The sequence below is a fragment of the Ambystoma mexicanum genome, chromosome 6p (genome assembly GCF_040938575.1).
Source record: "Ambystoma mexicanum isolate Mex_15411 chromosome 6p, UKY_AmexF1_1, whole genome shotgun sequence".
Taxonomy (NCBI): Eukaryota; Metazoa; Chordata; class Amphibia; order Caudata; family Ambystomatidae; genus Ambystoma; species Ambystoma mexicanum.
Genome location: NC_090935.1, coordinates 310,610,953 through 310,627,396, shown reverse-complemented (window position 1 = coordinate 310,627,396; position 16,444 = coordinate 310,610,953). Strand labels below are relative to the sequence as shown.

At 46.1% G+C, this 16,444-nt stretch overlaps 1 protein-coding gene across 3 annotated transcripts in view; it reads left to right on the top strand.

Annotated features, from left to right (window-relative positions):
- ZNF532 (zinc finger protein 532) overlaps positions 1–16,444 on the top strand; it is a 484,821-nt gene that overhangs the window by 154,227 nt on the left and 314,150 nt on the right. For 2 of the 3 annotated variants that reach the window (XM_069627061.1, XM_069627062.1), the window contains exon 3: positions 11,604–13,954. In XM_069627061.1, coding sequence (XP_069483162.1) covers positions 11,624–13,954 — 2,331 coding nt within the window. In that variant the 5' untranslated portion in view covers positions 11,604–11,623. The remainder of the gene's footprint in view (positions 1–11,603; positions 13,955–16,444) is intronic. The other variant, XM_069627063.1, reaches the window with a different exon arrangement.

The following is a 16,444-nucleotide window of genomic DNA, read 5'->3' as shown; positions in this document are numbered from 1 at the left end:
ACATCTTAAAAATCAAGCGACGTTGGGAAATGCAAGGGAGCAACCAGGCCAAGATAAACAACAAAGAAAGACCTAACTACTTGCCCTTTCTACTTGCCTTTCAAGTTAAGGGATCAAAGAGAGCAAAGGCAACGGTGGATACGGCCCATACGTACGATAAAGAATTGGTGAATAAAAGAAAAGGGGTCCGGAGATTGCTAAGATTAGCAAAGAAATCCAACGAGACGGAGGATTGGGCGACTTGGCGCCTGGAACTAAAAAGGTACAAAAACTGGCTCAAACAGCATAGAGCCATTCAATACCAAAGGGACGCAGAGGAGATGATGTCCAAACTATATTAAAAAAAACCGAGGGAATTCTGGACACTTATAAAAGATACGAAGGACAGCCAAAATGCCACCCTTGCAAATGCGGTATCCGAAGAAAGGTGGATCCAATATTTCAAGACTGAATTCGAGAGCCCTTTGGGAACCATGGAATTACCCGTACATCATTCGGAAACACCTTGGGTCGACCTGTCGAATACTGAAGAAATTGAAAAAGTAATACGGAAACTGAAATCTTCCAGATCCTCAGGCCCAGATGGGCTAACTAATATAGATTTAAAAATGTCACCGGCGGAATGGGCAGACTGGATCAGTGAGATATTTGAAGTATGCGGCAGAACGAGGATGCTCCCAGAATCCTGGCTAAGGGCAGTGATTGTCCCAATTTACAAAAAGGGCCCCAGACACGAACCAGCAAGTTATAGACCAATAGCCCTTTTGGACATCTTAGGGATGTCTCCTAGACCATTTCCGAGTCTTGGTGATAGATAGTGAGGCTGAAGACAAACTCCAAACAGGCTTTCAAAAAAACGGATCGACCACAATCCATCTAATGGCTCTGAACATTTTGAAAGCCAAAATCAAAGAAGGAGCACCAAAGGTGTACTTGGCCTTGGTAGACCTCTCCAAGGCCTTTGATATGATTGACCGGCCCAGTTTGTGGGCGAAGTTACAAGGTTGGAAGTGCCCAGCAAAAATACTGGAACCTATAATGGCACTCAACATGGACACAAAAATGAGAGTGAAACTAAATCATCAAGGCGCTCTCTCTGACGAAATTGTGGTGAGGCGAGGAGTCAAACAGGGCTGTCCCCTGGCGCCAGCCCTGTTTATAGACTTTTTAGGCGATTATCAACATTCAGAAGCCAAAATTCGAGCCTTCCCTCCAAAAATCGGGAAAATGGAAATCCCCCGCCTGCTATATGCAGACGATGTTATTCTTATAGATCAAACCAAAGCGGGCCTGCAAAGAAAACTATGCAACCTTGAAAGATACATTGCGAAAAACCATCTAGAGATAAACAAAACCAAGACAAAAATTATGGTGATGGAGAAAGTGACCAGCAAAGGAACGAGAAAATCCAATCTGTTCCTTGACAACACCAAAATTGAAATTGTCAACTCCTTCAAATATCTGGGGATTGAATTGGACAGCTCCAAAACTGAAAAGAGCCTCCAAACTCAACTATGGGAAAAAGTAAAACGACTCACCGCACAAACAAGAGCGATGGATCGAAAGTTCGGCAAATTTTCCCTGATACCGGCGATCACATTCTATAAAGCTAAGGTGGTGCCGGCCTTAATCTATGGCATGGAGGCATCGCTATACTTACCTTGCAATATCTGGAGTAAGCTGGAAAGGCATGTGTGGAAATCAGTGCTAGGTCTACCCAAATCTACCACCATGCCGACAATCAGGAGAGAGCTATGCCTGGTGTCCTTGGCGTCAATGGTAGACCAAAGCGCTATGCGCCTTTATAGAAGAGTCATCATGGCCGACACGCTGCCCATCCTCAACACCTTTCGTGATGAAATAGAAAGCGGCAAGTGTGTCGCCTTGAAAAACTGGGTAACAACGAGAAGGGAAGACCTGGCAAAGATCGAATGTTCTGAGAAAGACCTAAAAGAAAACCCTGACCAAATCAAAAGAAAATCAGAAGACCTGGATTATCACTACAGAACAAGCGGTGAGGAACAAATTACTAAACCATCTGCCCCCCACTTTCAATAAGGCAAAAAAACCATTAAAGTACTGCGCCAAGTTCCCTGAAAAGGGACTCAGAAATGTGATCATGAGAGCAAGACTCAATCTATTACCCACTAGAGAGATCATATCCATCAGAGAAACGATATAGACTGTGCAAAAAGGACCAATCCATCAAAACCCTAAAGCACTTGGTGATAGAATGTACTAGCACGATAGAAAGTAGGAATCTTTACCTCCCCCCCCCCCTGCTGGACGACAATCTATGGATTTTCCAAATGGACGAGCTGTGGAATAGACTTATCTCTGGTGAGAACACGAAATGGTCCCAAGCTTTGGCGAAACTCATCGAATTGGTGTTTGACCAAATCAGGCAGCTTGATCCCGAAGGCAGTTCGCCATAGGATTTGGCCACAGCTGTAGGAAACGGGTCCGAGGTCTGGGACCTATGAAGAGTATACTAACGGCACGCTCCAGGCTGTGGGGGTGGTTTTCAGAGGTTTTCCGTGGACACTTTGCTCCGATTTCTGAGACTCATCTAAGGTCTGAGATTACTGTTTTTGACAAAACTTAGTTTTAACTGAGTAAAGTTCAATATAAAAATAAAAAAAGAAACCTGATTCTAAGCTGGGCTGAGAAACCCAAAATCCCAAAAAGGGTGACAGTTACTGGAGAATATGGAACAAGACTCCTGGACTCCTGGAAGGGAAAAACAAAAAAACTAAATGGTATGGACTAGTGGATCACAGAACCACCCAGGCTGTTTCACCACCAGAAACTGAGACAAACCTTCTGGTAGCTTTCAGTATGGAAGAAACTAGTTTGAAATTGACACTAAGAGACTACCCGACGAGGCAGAGAAAGATGAGAAAAGGGTCAGTGAATTGACTGGAACTCTGAACATGGCCAGGAGCCGATCCCACCTGTGATTAGGAAAAAATAACAAGGTAGTCAGAAGTCAGTCATGATTCCCGTGGAGGACGACCATCAGTTTTCTTTGTAAGACATCCCGACAAGCTTCCTTTAGACTTCTTTTCTTTAAGATAGGGCTTTACACACATGAGGGATAGAGTACTGTTTTAACCTGTAACAATAAAAAAACTCCTTAAAAACATGTGCCTGTCTCCTGATTCTAACTAACCACAACATCCTCTTGGTGTAATATTGAGTGGGTCAATAGAACACATGTTGCAATGCAACATGAGGAGATGAAATGGGCATATTAGGCAAATATTTGGGATTGGTGGGGCAACGTTAATTATGCCTTGCTTGCGTCTGTCTCTCCACACACCACCAAATCTTTACATTATGGCAGAGCTGTGCCAAAGTATAAGGCAGGTAGTGAGCTCAGAGGTTGGCAGCTAAGCGGCTGTCCCGTGGCTGTTGGACTTTGGTAATTTCTCTCCTCTCTCCAAGTAATCTCATGGGTTTCACCCTCCCGACCAGGCTTACGTGTCCACATGGCAGAATGGCTACTTCACCCTGCTCCAAAGGGACAGGAACAAACATTACTGACAGTAATGCTATCACCTTGCAAATCTTGATGCCTCTGAATATAGAGTATTTATTGCCTTGCAGCATGACGAACTTTAGGTGGTTGGTTGACCCTAGTGTGAGTTGCTGCTTTTGCCAGCGCCAACATACTGGAAAATGAGATTTTCCATAGCTAAAACTGCATGAGCAATGTAATGTAATATGCCATTTTTGTATAGCACCTTTTCCCATTGGTATTGCCTCAAAGCGCTGTAGGGGAATGCCCTTGTAGGACCGAATTCCGCGGTATGAGAGGTTGGATATGGGAATTTAAAATGTGTGTGTTCATTATAGCCTGTACAAAGGTAGGTAGGGGTGGCTAGGTCCCTGGTAGTGACCCATGTACAGCTGGCGTGTGGATGGGTGCTGTGAAGGCTGTCGGGAGAGTATGCAAATCAAGGCATACTCTTTGTGTCCAACTAGAACAAATCTATTTCGATTTCTGCTAGCAGAGGTGATGTGCTACATGTCTTCAGGTAGCGGATGATTGCAGCCCTACAGGTAAGTGGTGTATCAGCCACTTTTGCTCCCTAAAAATAGGAAAATACTCCCCAAAAATAAAAATGGGGAGTAAAAATACTGCCACCTAAAATAGGAAACCGAACCATAGGCTGTCCCCTGTTTGCATCCACACAGCTCTGTGTATATGCTTGGACCGGTAATATACTTAGTGCCAGGAATAATGTCTTGAAGTCTTACTGCCTAACTCGAAGGGGAACAGATGTATCTTTTTAATGTGCAAGGATAACGTGCTGCAAACAATATTTATCACAAAACATTTCTATTAAACAGTTAAAACATGCATACTCCTACGTCCCGTCCCCTTTCCTCCATACTTATGGGACATTCCTCCGTCCTGTGGTACAGGACCGGAGCACTTTGTAAAAAGCATCACATTTTTCAAAAATGTGGCCTTCCTCTCTTTTTATGCTGGGTACCGCACGCGGCCGTAACCCCACCCTCCTTAGCTCCGCCCAGCACATCGCCCATCAGTCCTTTTCTCCGCTTGGTCGGGACTGGACGCACTTGCATCTTTGGAAGATTTTTTCCTTCCAGTGTCGTCCTCTTGCTCCGGCTTAGCGGTCGTGAGGCAGTCTGTCTATGCCGTTTCAGTTAGACTTTCCTGTTTGTTCTTCCTGTGAGTGACTCTTCGCTAGGGCTGATCCCCATCCTCTTTGTTTAGAGTGTTTGGGTCCGGACCACCGGTGGGACTTGTGTTTTTACTGCGATTCCCTTTCGGTCCGGGTGCTTCACCGTCATTTAGAGCGGTGGGAGGAAGTGTTTCAGTGCACTCCCCCCTACGCACTTCCAAACTTTCATTGACGAGAAGAAGAAACGCCCGGTGAGTTCTTTACTTTTTAGGGCACCCGGGCCGGGAGACTCCTTCCCGGGGTCTTCCTGGTCCAAGAGGATAAATCAAAAGCTTTGTTACCGGGGCTTGCCTTGAGGTGTCTTCCAGGCCTAAAAAGTGTACCGGAGTTTTCTCCGAGGGCCTCGGTAAGGGGCCTATTGACACCAGATTACAATCTCAGGCCCCTCCTGTGGGGGCTGTTTGTGGGCCCAAGTCTACTGAGGCGGCGGGTACGGAGCTTGCTTTGAGGTCTCATTGACTGGAGCTTCCTGTAAAGACACCGGGGTATACCCTGAGGCCTCTGAGGTTTTTTGTACCAAACTAAAGTTCGAGGCCCTTCGTGAAGAGGCTTTTACCGGGCTTGGGTCCGAGGTCCCTCGTTTGGAGGCTAAAGCGACCGACAATTCTGAGAGGCCTGTTAAGGTATTGTCGGTGAGGTGTACTTCTCATCGTTCCCACTCAAGTGGTGACGCCAGTTCTGTTGAGGGGGCACAGAGTGAGGTCTCTAACCGGAATTCCTCTGTTACCGGCGTTGCTGAGGTCCTTCCGTCGAAGTCTATTCTGGCTGATAGCATGTCTCAAAAGCATTCTAGGCCACGCAGTACTGGCTTGGCTGAGGTTCCTTGTGTCAAGGCTAAGAGAAAGACCCCTGACCCATCTGTGGAGACCACTGTCTCACTTTCACACGGGCCGCAGTTCTCCTCGTGCTGACAAAATGGCAGCTACTCCCGCCAAGACTACGGTGGCCATTTTGGATACCTCCCTTACATCTACGCCATCAGCACTGGGTGTGGGGAGTGGCATTTCAGGTGAACATCATTTTCCTTGTGCGCATCCCTTTAGTCCAGTTTTTGACTGGAACGCTCGGATGCCCCTACCGCATAACGTCTCGCTCCCTGCTGCATCTGCGCCCTTGATCTATGTTGTTAACAGCGGAGAAGGGCCCTCTTGGCAACCCTCTCCCTTATGTCCATGTAGTTACTCCGTTCATGACGCCTCCTCCAGTTGCTGCCCCTAAATCGTCATCGGAGGGCGCTTTTTTTGGCATATTTCAAAAGCGAATGCGCTCCGACCCCACAACGAGTATTTTCGAGGTTTGTTTAGGGAGATTTGACCTCCTGTGCCGTTGGTCCCGGTTGTGGCACCGGTGATTGCGCCAGCGCCACCTCAACCAGCCGGGCCCCCAGCGGCCCTCTATCCCTTGCCTCCATTGTCTCCAGTGGACAAATCTCCAGCAGCGCCGGATGTTGCGCAGCTTGATCCGGATGTGTCGGACGTCGCACACGGGGATCAGGACAGCGAGGACCAGCCCCGCTCTATTAGAGCTTTTCACGACCCGGTGCTGGACATGTGTCTTTTGGATGTTCCAGTACCTGAGGCACCCGTTCCACAGGAAGGGGTGCTTTCGGGGGCGTTCACCTTGTCTCCTTTGGAGCGCACCGGCTTGTTCTTGCAAAAGGACGTTTTAGCCGAGGTCCGTAAAGTCTGGGAGAAACCACACTCTGGACTGTTTGTTAACAAAAAGATTGACGCTCGTTACAGGCTCCATTCTTCAGAAGAAGTGGCCTTAGCGTCGTGTCTGCCTCTTCCTCCACGGTGGTGGCTGCTGCCACATTACAATCCAGACCCGCTTCATCGTCTTCTACAGCGGCAACGCAGGTTCTGGCCAAAGAGGATAAACTTCTTGACACTTTGGGGAGGAAGATTTTTCGCCAATTCAGCCCTGCAGTTACGTCAAGCTAACTCCGAACTGGTATTAACGGGGGTGAATATGAAAATGTGGAAAGGTCTGTCAGAGTTTGAAGAATTCATTCCTGCTAATAAACTAGAGGATTTTAAAGCGGGATTGTCAGATGCCAGGGTCCTGGCTCAGGATATGCTGAAGGCCGTGGCGCATCATGTCGACACCTCGGCCCGGGGCCTTATGCTTGGCGTGGACACCTCTCGTCAGGCTTGGCTGCACACTACCAAGTTCTCTAAAGAGGTGCAGGATAAAGTTATGGACCTGCCTTTTAATGGCAAGGAACTTTTTCACTCAACGACAGATGTTGAACTGACTAAGATTAAGGACAGCACCCAGATCGCCAAGTCCTTGTCTGTCTTGGTGAAACCACCTTTGAGGGTACAGAGAACGTCTTCGGAGCCTTGGTCTTCCTCTGGTTTTAGGGGATTTCTGGATCGGAAGTCCTGTAGGGTTGATACTCCATCAGGAAATTCCTGCTGACGGCAACACCGGGGCAGGTTTTTCTCCCGTTCCTCAGCCTCCTCTTCAGGTACAGGTGGTGCCGCCACCGATAAACCAACTAAATGAAGTTTCTCTGCACTCGCACGAGACCCCGGTGGGAGGGCGCATTGCGTCGCACTGGGAGGCGTGGCAGGCCATCACCGAGGACCGGTGGGTCTTGTCAGTCGCTCAGGCGGGTTTCCGCTTGCCCCTTCCCACCACCCCACCCTCAATCCCTCCTTCCAGCAGTCGGGGTCGCCCTCCCTCAGAGCCGAGATACAAAAGTTGCTGGATCTCAGGGCGGTGGAACCCGTTCCCCTTGGGAGCGAGGGGAGGGCTTCTACTCCCGGCTGTTTACGGTGCCCAAACCCAACCAGGCTGGCCTGCGCACCATCCTAGACCTTTTCCCAGTTCAATCTCTCTCTACCCCAAGAGAAATTTAAGATGATCACACCCTGTCAGATGAAGACCTCTTTACAGTAGGGCGATTGGCTCAGCGTGGTGGACCTTCAGGATGCTTATATGCATATTCTGATTTGGAGTCTGCATCGGAAATACCTCTGTTTTTCCGTGGGGGAGGAGCATTTCCACTTCCGAGTGCTCCCGTTTGGCCTCAGCTCGGCACCGCGTGTCTTTACGACGATGATGTCGGTTATCGCAGCTTATCTTCGGCTTCAGGGTATCCATATGTATCCGTACTTGGACGATTGGCTGCTGCGCAGTCCTTGTCTTCAATCAGCCTTGAGCAGCCTTCAGTCTCTCCGCCAGCTCCTGTTCCATCTTGGGCTATCGGTGAACTGGCGGAAATCCTCCAAGACGGTCTTTCAGGACCTGATTTTCCTGGGTTTTCGGTGGAACACAATCGACTGCAGAGTGTACCTGACCGGGGACAGAATGGCGGATCTGTTGGCCACATGTCAAGTGTTTGCGCAGTCAGAGAGCATGTCGGCCTGGCGGTTCCAGAGGCTTCTGGGCCTCATGGCCTCATGTCTGCTGGCTCTTCCTCTTGCTCGTCTCAAGATGAGGTGAACACAGATGGCTCTTCGGAGTTTTTGGCACCAAGCAGTGGACCGAGACTCCAAAATGATTCCTGTTCCATCTTCAATGAGAGCAGACCTTGTGTGGTGGTCGTCTCTCAGCAATTTGTCGGTGGGCGCGACCTTTCAGGACCCCTGGCCCACTAGTGACAATCACGACAGACTCTTCCCTTCTGGGGTGGAGTGCAACGTCGGACCTTCTTCAGGTTTCCGATCTCTGGTCACCATATGACAAACTCCTTCATATAAATCACTTGAAGCTCCTGGAGATCTTGCTGGTGCTCAAAGCGTTCCAGCCTGTCATTGTCAACAAAGTAGTCCGGATCCGCACAGACAATGTGGTGTCCATGTTTTATATCAACAAGCAAGGGGGTACCAAGTCCCCTCCTCTTGTGGATCTTGCCATTCAGATATGGGAATGGGTGGTTCAGCATGGCATCTGGCTGGTGGCAGCCCACATCCCGGGTCAGCTGAATGTTACTGCGGATGCCTTCAGCTGACGTGCAATGGTCAGCTACGAGTGGGAACTGAACTCGGAGGTCCTCTTGCAAATCTTCCGGTGTTGGGGCACTCCAGAAGTGGACCTCTTTGCAACGGCGTCAAACAGGAAATTTCCTCTGTATGCCTCCAGGAACGGGCTGGGAGCCTCCTCTCTGAAGGACGCCCTCGTAACTCCCGGGCTCAACATGAGAGCCTATGCTTTCCCGCCTCTGCCTCTGATTCATCGGACACTGTGCAAGCACAGTGAACTGTTCTCTTCTGCTCATAGCACCATGATGGCCAGCCAGGTTTTGGTTTTCAGAGCTTCAGCATCTCAGTGTGTGCACTGATCAGGCTTCTGTTGGTTCCCTACCTGCTTCACCAGAGAGATCGGCAGCTGTGGCACCCCCTCCCCACAATCGTTCAGCTTGGCTGCATGGTTCCTGAGTTCAGATCTTTAGAACACCTCAACTTGTCCGCTGATAACATGCGTATTATTCAGGCTGCCAGGAAGCCCTCAATGAGATCTCAATACAGGAGCAAATGGCTTTTGTTCTGCCACTGGTGCTTAGCCAGACAGCTGGACCCCCCAGGGGGGGGGCTACGATTGACACGGTGCTGTCCTTTGTCTCTCATCCAGCAGAGTCGGGCATCCATGTCTTGACATGCAGGACTTATTTTTCCGCTGTTGCCGCATACCTATCCACGGATCAGTGCTCTTTTTCACTGTCAAACCCAGTGGTTAAAAGGCCCTTTGTGGGTCTCGTGCTTCTTTACCTTCCTGTTCGCAAACTGCATCCGACGTGGGATCTGAACGTGGTCCTTACGGCCTTGTGCCATAAGCCCTTTGAGCCAATGGCTACTGTAGACCTTAAGCACCTTTTGTGGAAAGTGTCCTTCTTGGTCGCTGTGACTTCAGCAAGACGTGTGAATGAGCTCCAGGCCTTGTCGGTGGAGTATCCCTTTCTGTTTTTTCATAAGGGTAAGGTTGGCCTGAGGACGAATCCTTCTTTCCTTCCAAAAGTGGCCTCTGATTTTGATCTGAATTAGTCAATCTCCTTGCCTGTCTTCTTTCCAAACCCAGCCTCAGAGGCTGAGATGTTAGAAGATGTTTGCATTGCCTGGATGTTAGAAGAGCTCTTAAGTTCTATCTGGACAGAACATCTGAGCTTAGGAACTCTTCTCAGCTTTTGTGACTTTTGGTAATCCGCAAGGTAAGCCGGCTTCGAAAGCGACCATCTCCAGATGGATTGCTGCCTGTATTGCGGAGGCTTACGCTGTTCAAGGTCTTCAACTTCCAAAAGGGGTTCATGCACATCTGGTATGGGGCAAGGCAGCTGCTGTTGCCTTTCAAAAGTATGTCCCCTGGGAGACCATCATGAAAGCGGCTACCTGGTCCTCTCTATCGGCCTTTTGTAAACACTACTGTTTGGATGTGAGCTCCAGGTCTGATGCCCAGTTTGGCTTAAAAACCTTTTTCAGTAAGGAGTTTTCCATCCACCCGGAATTCCTTTGAGGAGTGCTTGGGAATCTCCCATAAGTTTGGAGGAAAGGGGACGGGACGTAGGAGTATAATAAGGTTACTCACCGTAGTGACCACCTTACTCCTAGTCCCCTTTCCTCCATACGCCCGCTCGCCGTCCCCTCTAATAAGGTTCCTCTGTTATTGCTTAAAAGTGATAGAAAAGGACCGATGGGCGATGGGCTGGGCGGAGCCAAGGATGGCGGGGTTACGGCCGCATGGGGTATCCGGGCGTAAAAAGAAAGGAAGGACACATTTTTGAAAAATATGATGCTTTTTACAAAGTGCTCCGGTCCCGTCCCACAGGACGGAGCAATGTCCCATAGGTATGGAGGAAAGGGGACTATGGACTAGCAGTAAGGTGGTCACTACGGTGAGTAATTTTATTATTTTACTCCCAACTTTAAAAATTCTGGAGTAAAATACACTGACTTCGAAATCTTATCTGGAGCACTGATTGCAGGTGCATGCTAATGTGTGGCCATGCCTTCGGAGGGATACAGCTACCTTCCATTCAGATCGAGTGTGATACGTAGCTGTCAGTCATAGCTAATTGTTTGTTTCTGGCACTGGGTGCAGGTTCTAGCCTGTGTTTTATGTGCGTGGTTGGTGCCTTCTTGGAGTGGCTCATCCATGCCCCAGCCTACCTGTCTGTATGTGATCCTCCTTTGCTGTTATAACAAGATTTATGAGTAATAAATGAGGGAGGAGCCAGTACCTAATGCACCGCTAACCTAACTTCCACTTGAGATGCACATTTTAACTTTTACAATACATTATTTTTAAAGGTGCACTAGATGTGTCCCATGTCTTTATAAACATTGTCAAATACTCAAAGTTTAAGTCACATATGCGTGTTTGTAAGGCCCAAGTTGGCCTGGGGAGCCAAAAGTATCTCCTGGTAGTTGTTGGTTTGAAGCTAAGCAGGCTCGCCTATGTGGGAAGGTTGCAAGTTAAGCAGGATCTCCTATGCAGGAAGTTTGCAAGTTAAGCAGGCTCTCCTCGGCGGGAAGGTTGCAAGTTGAGCAGGATCTCCTAGGCTGGAAGCAGGAGCTAGATAGCTCCCATCAATTTCAAACCCTGATCCTTGCTTTATACTCATTATCTCTTTGTCTTTTATTAAGTTGCACATTCAAGATCAAATATGGAACACACACACTGCAAAGTTTTACATTGCGCAAACTGATGTTTCATTTTTTTCTGTATGGCCAGAAGAGATCCATTCTTAAAGTATATTAAGTCTGATCTGGAGTGATGATCATTTTAGACAGGAGTGGTTGCTGTAGATTTCAGTTACATTAGGTTTGGTACTTTCAAGTTTCTGTTTTTATAATCTGATTTTTATGTAGCCTTTTGATACTTGCAATTAAGAAATCTGTTTGGCCTATACTCAATTTAATGAGGCTTGTGTTCTTTTTTTTACAGAATTTCATCGACCATTAATCATGGGGGATATGAAGACCCCGGATTTTGATGACTTGCTTGCAGCCTTCGACATACCGGACATGGTTGACCCTAAAGCAGCTATTGAGTCTGGTCACGATGATCATGAAAACCATATAAAAACTCACCCCCATACAGATGAGGATTCTCATGTCCCATCATCCTCCGATGTTGGTGTAAGTGTGATTGTCAAAAACATACGGATTGATACTGAAGGAGTAGAAAAGGATGTTCATCATATGACGAGCAATGGCTTGCACAACGGGTTTCTGACTGTATCGAATCTTGAACGCTTTAATCGGGAGGGAATACTGACTATGAAAGATTTGGGGACTGCATCTGAAGGTACACTTAAGAACTCTGTTTTTAACCAGTTCAGCCCTATCTCTAGTGCAGAAGAATTTGAGGATGATGAGAAAATTGAAGTGGTTGATCCTCCAGATAAAGATGACATGCGTTCAGGTTACCGGGCTAGCATGTTGACACGGTCATTCACACAGCAGGAGTATGATAGGTTAAAAGCCCTTGGAAGGGAAACATTGAATAAAAGTGGATTTTCATATTCAATGCACAACAGTACAGTAAATGGTCCAGAAACGAACTGTGTTGACGTTAGCATCTGTGAACCTTTTAAAGTTGGACAGTTGGAAGACAACCTATTTAATGATTCAGTAAAGCCTCTGGAAAAGATGACACTTAAAGAGACTAGTGCAGAAAAGAGTGAAACTGATTCTACGTGTGGTACCCAATTCAATTGTAAAGCAAAGCCATCATTAAAGCTGTCATCCTGTATTGCTGCAATACAAGCACTCAATGCGAGGAAGGTTAGCCCCGATCGCCGTAAGAATTCACAGTCCAATTCAGCAGGATCATCACCATTACCAAAAGAAAGGATTGAGAGCCCTGTACCTATTGAGCAATCTTCCGAATCTGTGAGTCTCATCGATGGTGCAAATAAACTGCTTGTAAAGCAACCGGACAGTCCCAGGAGTGTGTCAAGTGAGACCAGCAGCAAAGGCTCACCATCTTCTCCTGCAGGCTCCACTCCGGCAATCCCAAAGGTGCGCATTAAAACTATCAAGACATCATCTGGGGAGATCAAAAGAACAGTAACTAGAGTATTGCCAGAATTTGATCTGGATTGTGAGAAAAGGACTCCTGAGCACACTCCATCAATGATCTCTACATCCTTTTTTTCTCCTCCATCGTCCCCCACTGTTCTTTCTTCTCCCCCTAAAGCATCTCTGCAGTCCACACCTCTCACAACTACAGTAACAACTACAGACCTCTTTCCAAAACCAGTCACTATGAAACCCGTGGCTACTGCCTTCCTGCCTGTTTCAGCAGTGAAAACGGCAGGCTCTCATGTAATCAATCTTAAGCTTGCTAATAACACTACAGTGAAAGCCACAGTCATATCTGCTGCTTCTGTGCAGAGTGCCAGCGGCAGCATTATTAAAGCTGCCAATGCGATTCAGCAGCAGGCTGTGGTGGTGCCAGCGGCAAGCATTGCCAGTGCTAAACTTGTGCCAAAGACTGTCCATCTTGCCAATCTCAACATTTTGCCTCACCGTATGCAAGGAACCTCTGAACTTCGCCAAGTACTAACCAAACCTCACCAACAAATGAAACAAACACTTGTTTCAGTAGCTACGCAGCACCCCAAAAAGTTCTCCAGAGTTCAAATGGTGGCGTCGTCTTCGCAGAGTTCAGTGGTAGAAGCATTCAATAAGGTCCTTAGTAGTGTCAATCCGGTTCCCATTTACACGCCAAACCTTTGCCCGCCAGCCCATTTAGGCATTATCTTGCCAGCTCGTGGTTACAAATGTTTGGAATGTGGGGATTCTTTCGTTCTTGAAAAAAGTCTGATGCAGCACTATGACCGGAGGAGTGTAAGGATTGAAGTGACATGCAACCACTGTACAAAGAATTTAGTTTTCTACAATAAATGCAGTCTTCTATCACATGCTCGAGGTCACAAGGAAAAAGGAGTTGTAATGCAGTGCTCTCATTTGATTTTAAAACCTGTCCCAGTGGATCAGATGATTGCTTCTACATTCATCACTCTGAGCACCGCTCCATCCAATGCATCTGCTCTTCTCCATGGTCCATTGGGCATTAGTTCTCCTGCCACACTAAAACTCCCGTCCAGCACAGCTGGTACAGTAATATCTGCCCCAATGAATGCACCTGTTGTCCCTGCCATGCCACTAGAGGAAGATCCTTCAAAACTTTGCAGGCATAATTTAAAGTGCTTGGAGTGCAATGATGTTTTCCAAGATGAGACAACTTTAGCTACACACTTCCAACATTCATCTGATACAAGCGGACAAGTAGAGTACATTTTAATTTATTTCTCTTACTCGTTGATAACTTGCGCATTTGTGGTATTTCGTGTAGAATGCCATTTTAAAAGTTGTGTTTACGTTTATTTTTTAACAATAGCCCATTGTGTGGAACGTTTTAAAATGTTACTTACTGTTGCTTTAACAGCTTTTACTCTCATTAGCTATAATTAGGTGTTCTGGTTTTCAGTGTTTATAGTTTGTCAAGTTCCGTGGTGTTTTTCCAGTGTTTTCATAATTTCAAAATCTGTGTATGTCCGTGTTTAGCAACAGTGTTTTTCCAGTGTACAAGAAACACGTTTTTATTGATACAAACTTTTTGTAGTGGAAATATCATGGGTTATACAATGTTCTCAATGGACAGGCTATTCATGGAACATTCTCTCAAAAGAGGTAGCCAACATGCTTTTGATGAGATATCCGGCAACGCATGTCAGTGAGTCGCTGTCCCAGCAATGCATGTAGACAATTTTGTGTGCAGAATGATGCCCTATCAATATCTTGGGCAGGTTCTATGATATGTGAGGGCTTGTGTGACACAGGACATGCAGGGGGGGGCCCTAATTTGCATATGTATTGAATAAATTTGAATTCACAGAAAATGATGTTACAGGAAGTGACATGAGGCTTTGATATTTGAGGGTATCATGGGAATCAACATTACAAGAAATTGTCGTGGGTTAACCGAACAATTTATGATGTGCAATATATGTTGGGATTTATTCCGTACACCACTGTCATTTTTTCGTGTCTCCTGGCGCTCTATGAACGATCACTCTTATAATTTATGGAGCAATAGAATGTGTGGGACATTTTATTTCTAACGTACAATGTGGACAGAATTACACTTCTACTTTTCACCGATAAGTCACAATGAGATAAAATGATTTTCCTAAGATGACACAGTAAAGTGGCGATGCAGGGATTTGAGCCCAGTCTGAAACATAGAATTTGGACCACATATATCTTCCAGGCTCTGGTTGGTTGAAATATGGAAATATGTATTTTTGTCTTTCAAGAATACTCTATACACAAATCAAAATAAACCACTCTGACAAACAAATTAAACATGTATATCCTTAATAAGTATGTTAGGCAAAAATAGGATTATTGTAGCATTATTTTCCTAATCCCGAACAGAAGCCTGAATGTATCAGAATGAAAGGCAGCGTCAGTCTAATGACTTTTGAGTTTTGTAAATGTGCTTTACAGACTTGGGTGCAACAAAATATGTTTATGAGGTCACCTGATTTACACAGTGACACAGGCATTCAAGTGGAGACAGGCATTCAAGTGGAGACAAAGGCTAGTTGGAAGGGCTCAATACGCTGGAGTAGGAAGGGAATTTAAAGTGTAACAATACTGTGCAACAATATATTTTGTCACCGACTTTTTAGACACCAACCAAACTTCCCTCTCACCTATTGCTTACCTTATCTCAACACTTGCGCAGGATCAGAAGCAAAGAGCCCGGGAGCTTCAAGGCAGATACTGAAAATACAATGTAAAAAAAGTATTTGTCAGTGGCCGTGGGCTGTATGGAGTAAATGTGGGAAATTTCAGGGCCTTTTTCTTGTTTGAATCCAAGTGAATGCGTTGTTGCAAAAATGGCTAAAAGTTGGCTACAATTTATCAAAACAGCCCCTATCCACCAACACATATTTACAAAAGAAGGATGTAACCGAGATTTTGCAGTGTCTGTGTGTGTCTTATTCTAACCCTACATATTTTGGAATAGCCACAAAGACTGCCTGGGGGCACATATACATGTGCTGCAAAATCTATATTGCATCCTTGTTTAGTTAAAAAACAAAAAACAAAAAAAAAGGTTTTGTTACTAGTCGGGGTCTATTTTGAGCAATTGTGGCACAAATCTATATAGTGGGGTGCTTGAATTCATGGTTACATAAAAAGGCTCCAAATTGCTACAATTGCTCAAAGTCGCACCTGCCCACTGACCAATGCGTCCTTTTACAAAAAGACGATGTAAAAAACTATTATTCGTGTCTGTGTATGTCTTTTCCAAAGCCTACATTCGAGGGCGTTGAGAAAAAGAGGGCACCGATGGAGACTATGACAAATCCATATGAAACCATTTTTTTAAAAATACAAATATTTGTCAGTGGTCAAGGGCTATTTTGAGGAATTTTGGCCAATTTTGAGACATGAATCGGCAGCCATAAAAATGTCTCAAATATTTCTACAATAACTCAAAATAGCCTCTGAACACTGCCAAATATTTTTATTTTATTTTTTATTTCACAAAGAAAACCATGAATGTGCAGTGTTTTTGAATAAGGTCAGGTGATGGGAAAGGAAGCGATGGAAGAAGGCATACAGGTAATAATGGGAGAGTACAGCCCTTCTATTGTATGCCAAGCTCTTCTCCAGCCACCTCCTCACCCCCAAACATCCTTCCATTCTTGCACCACTTGGAGGAGGGGGGGCAGTTTTTGTTCGGGTTTAAAACCAGCAGCT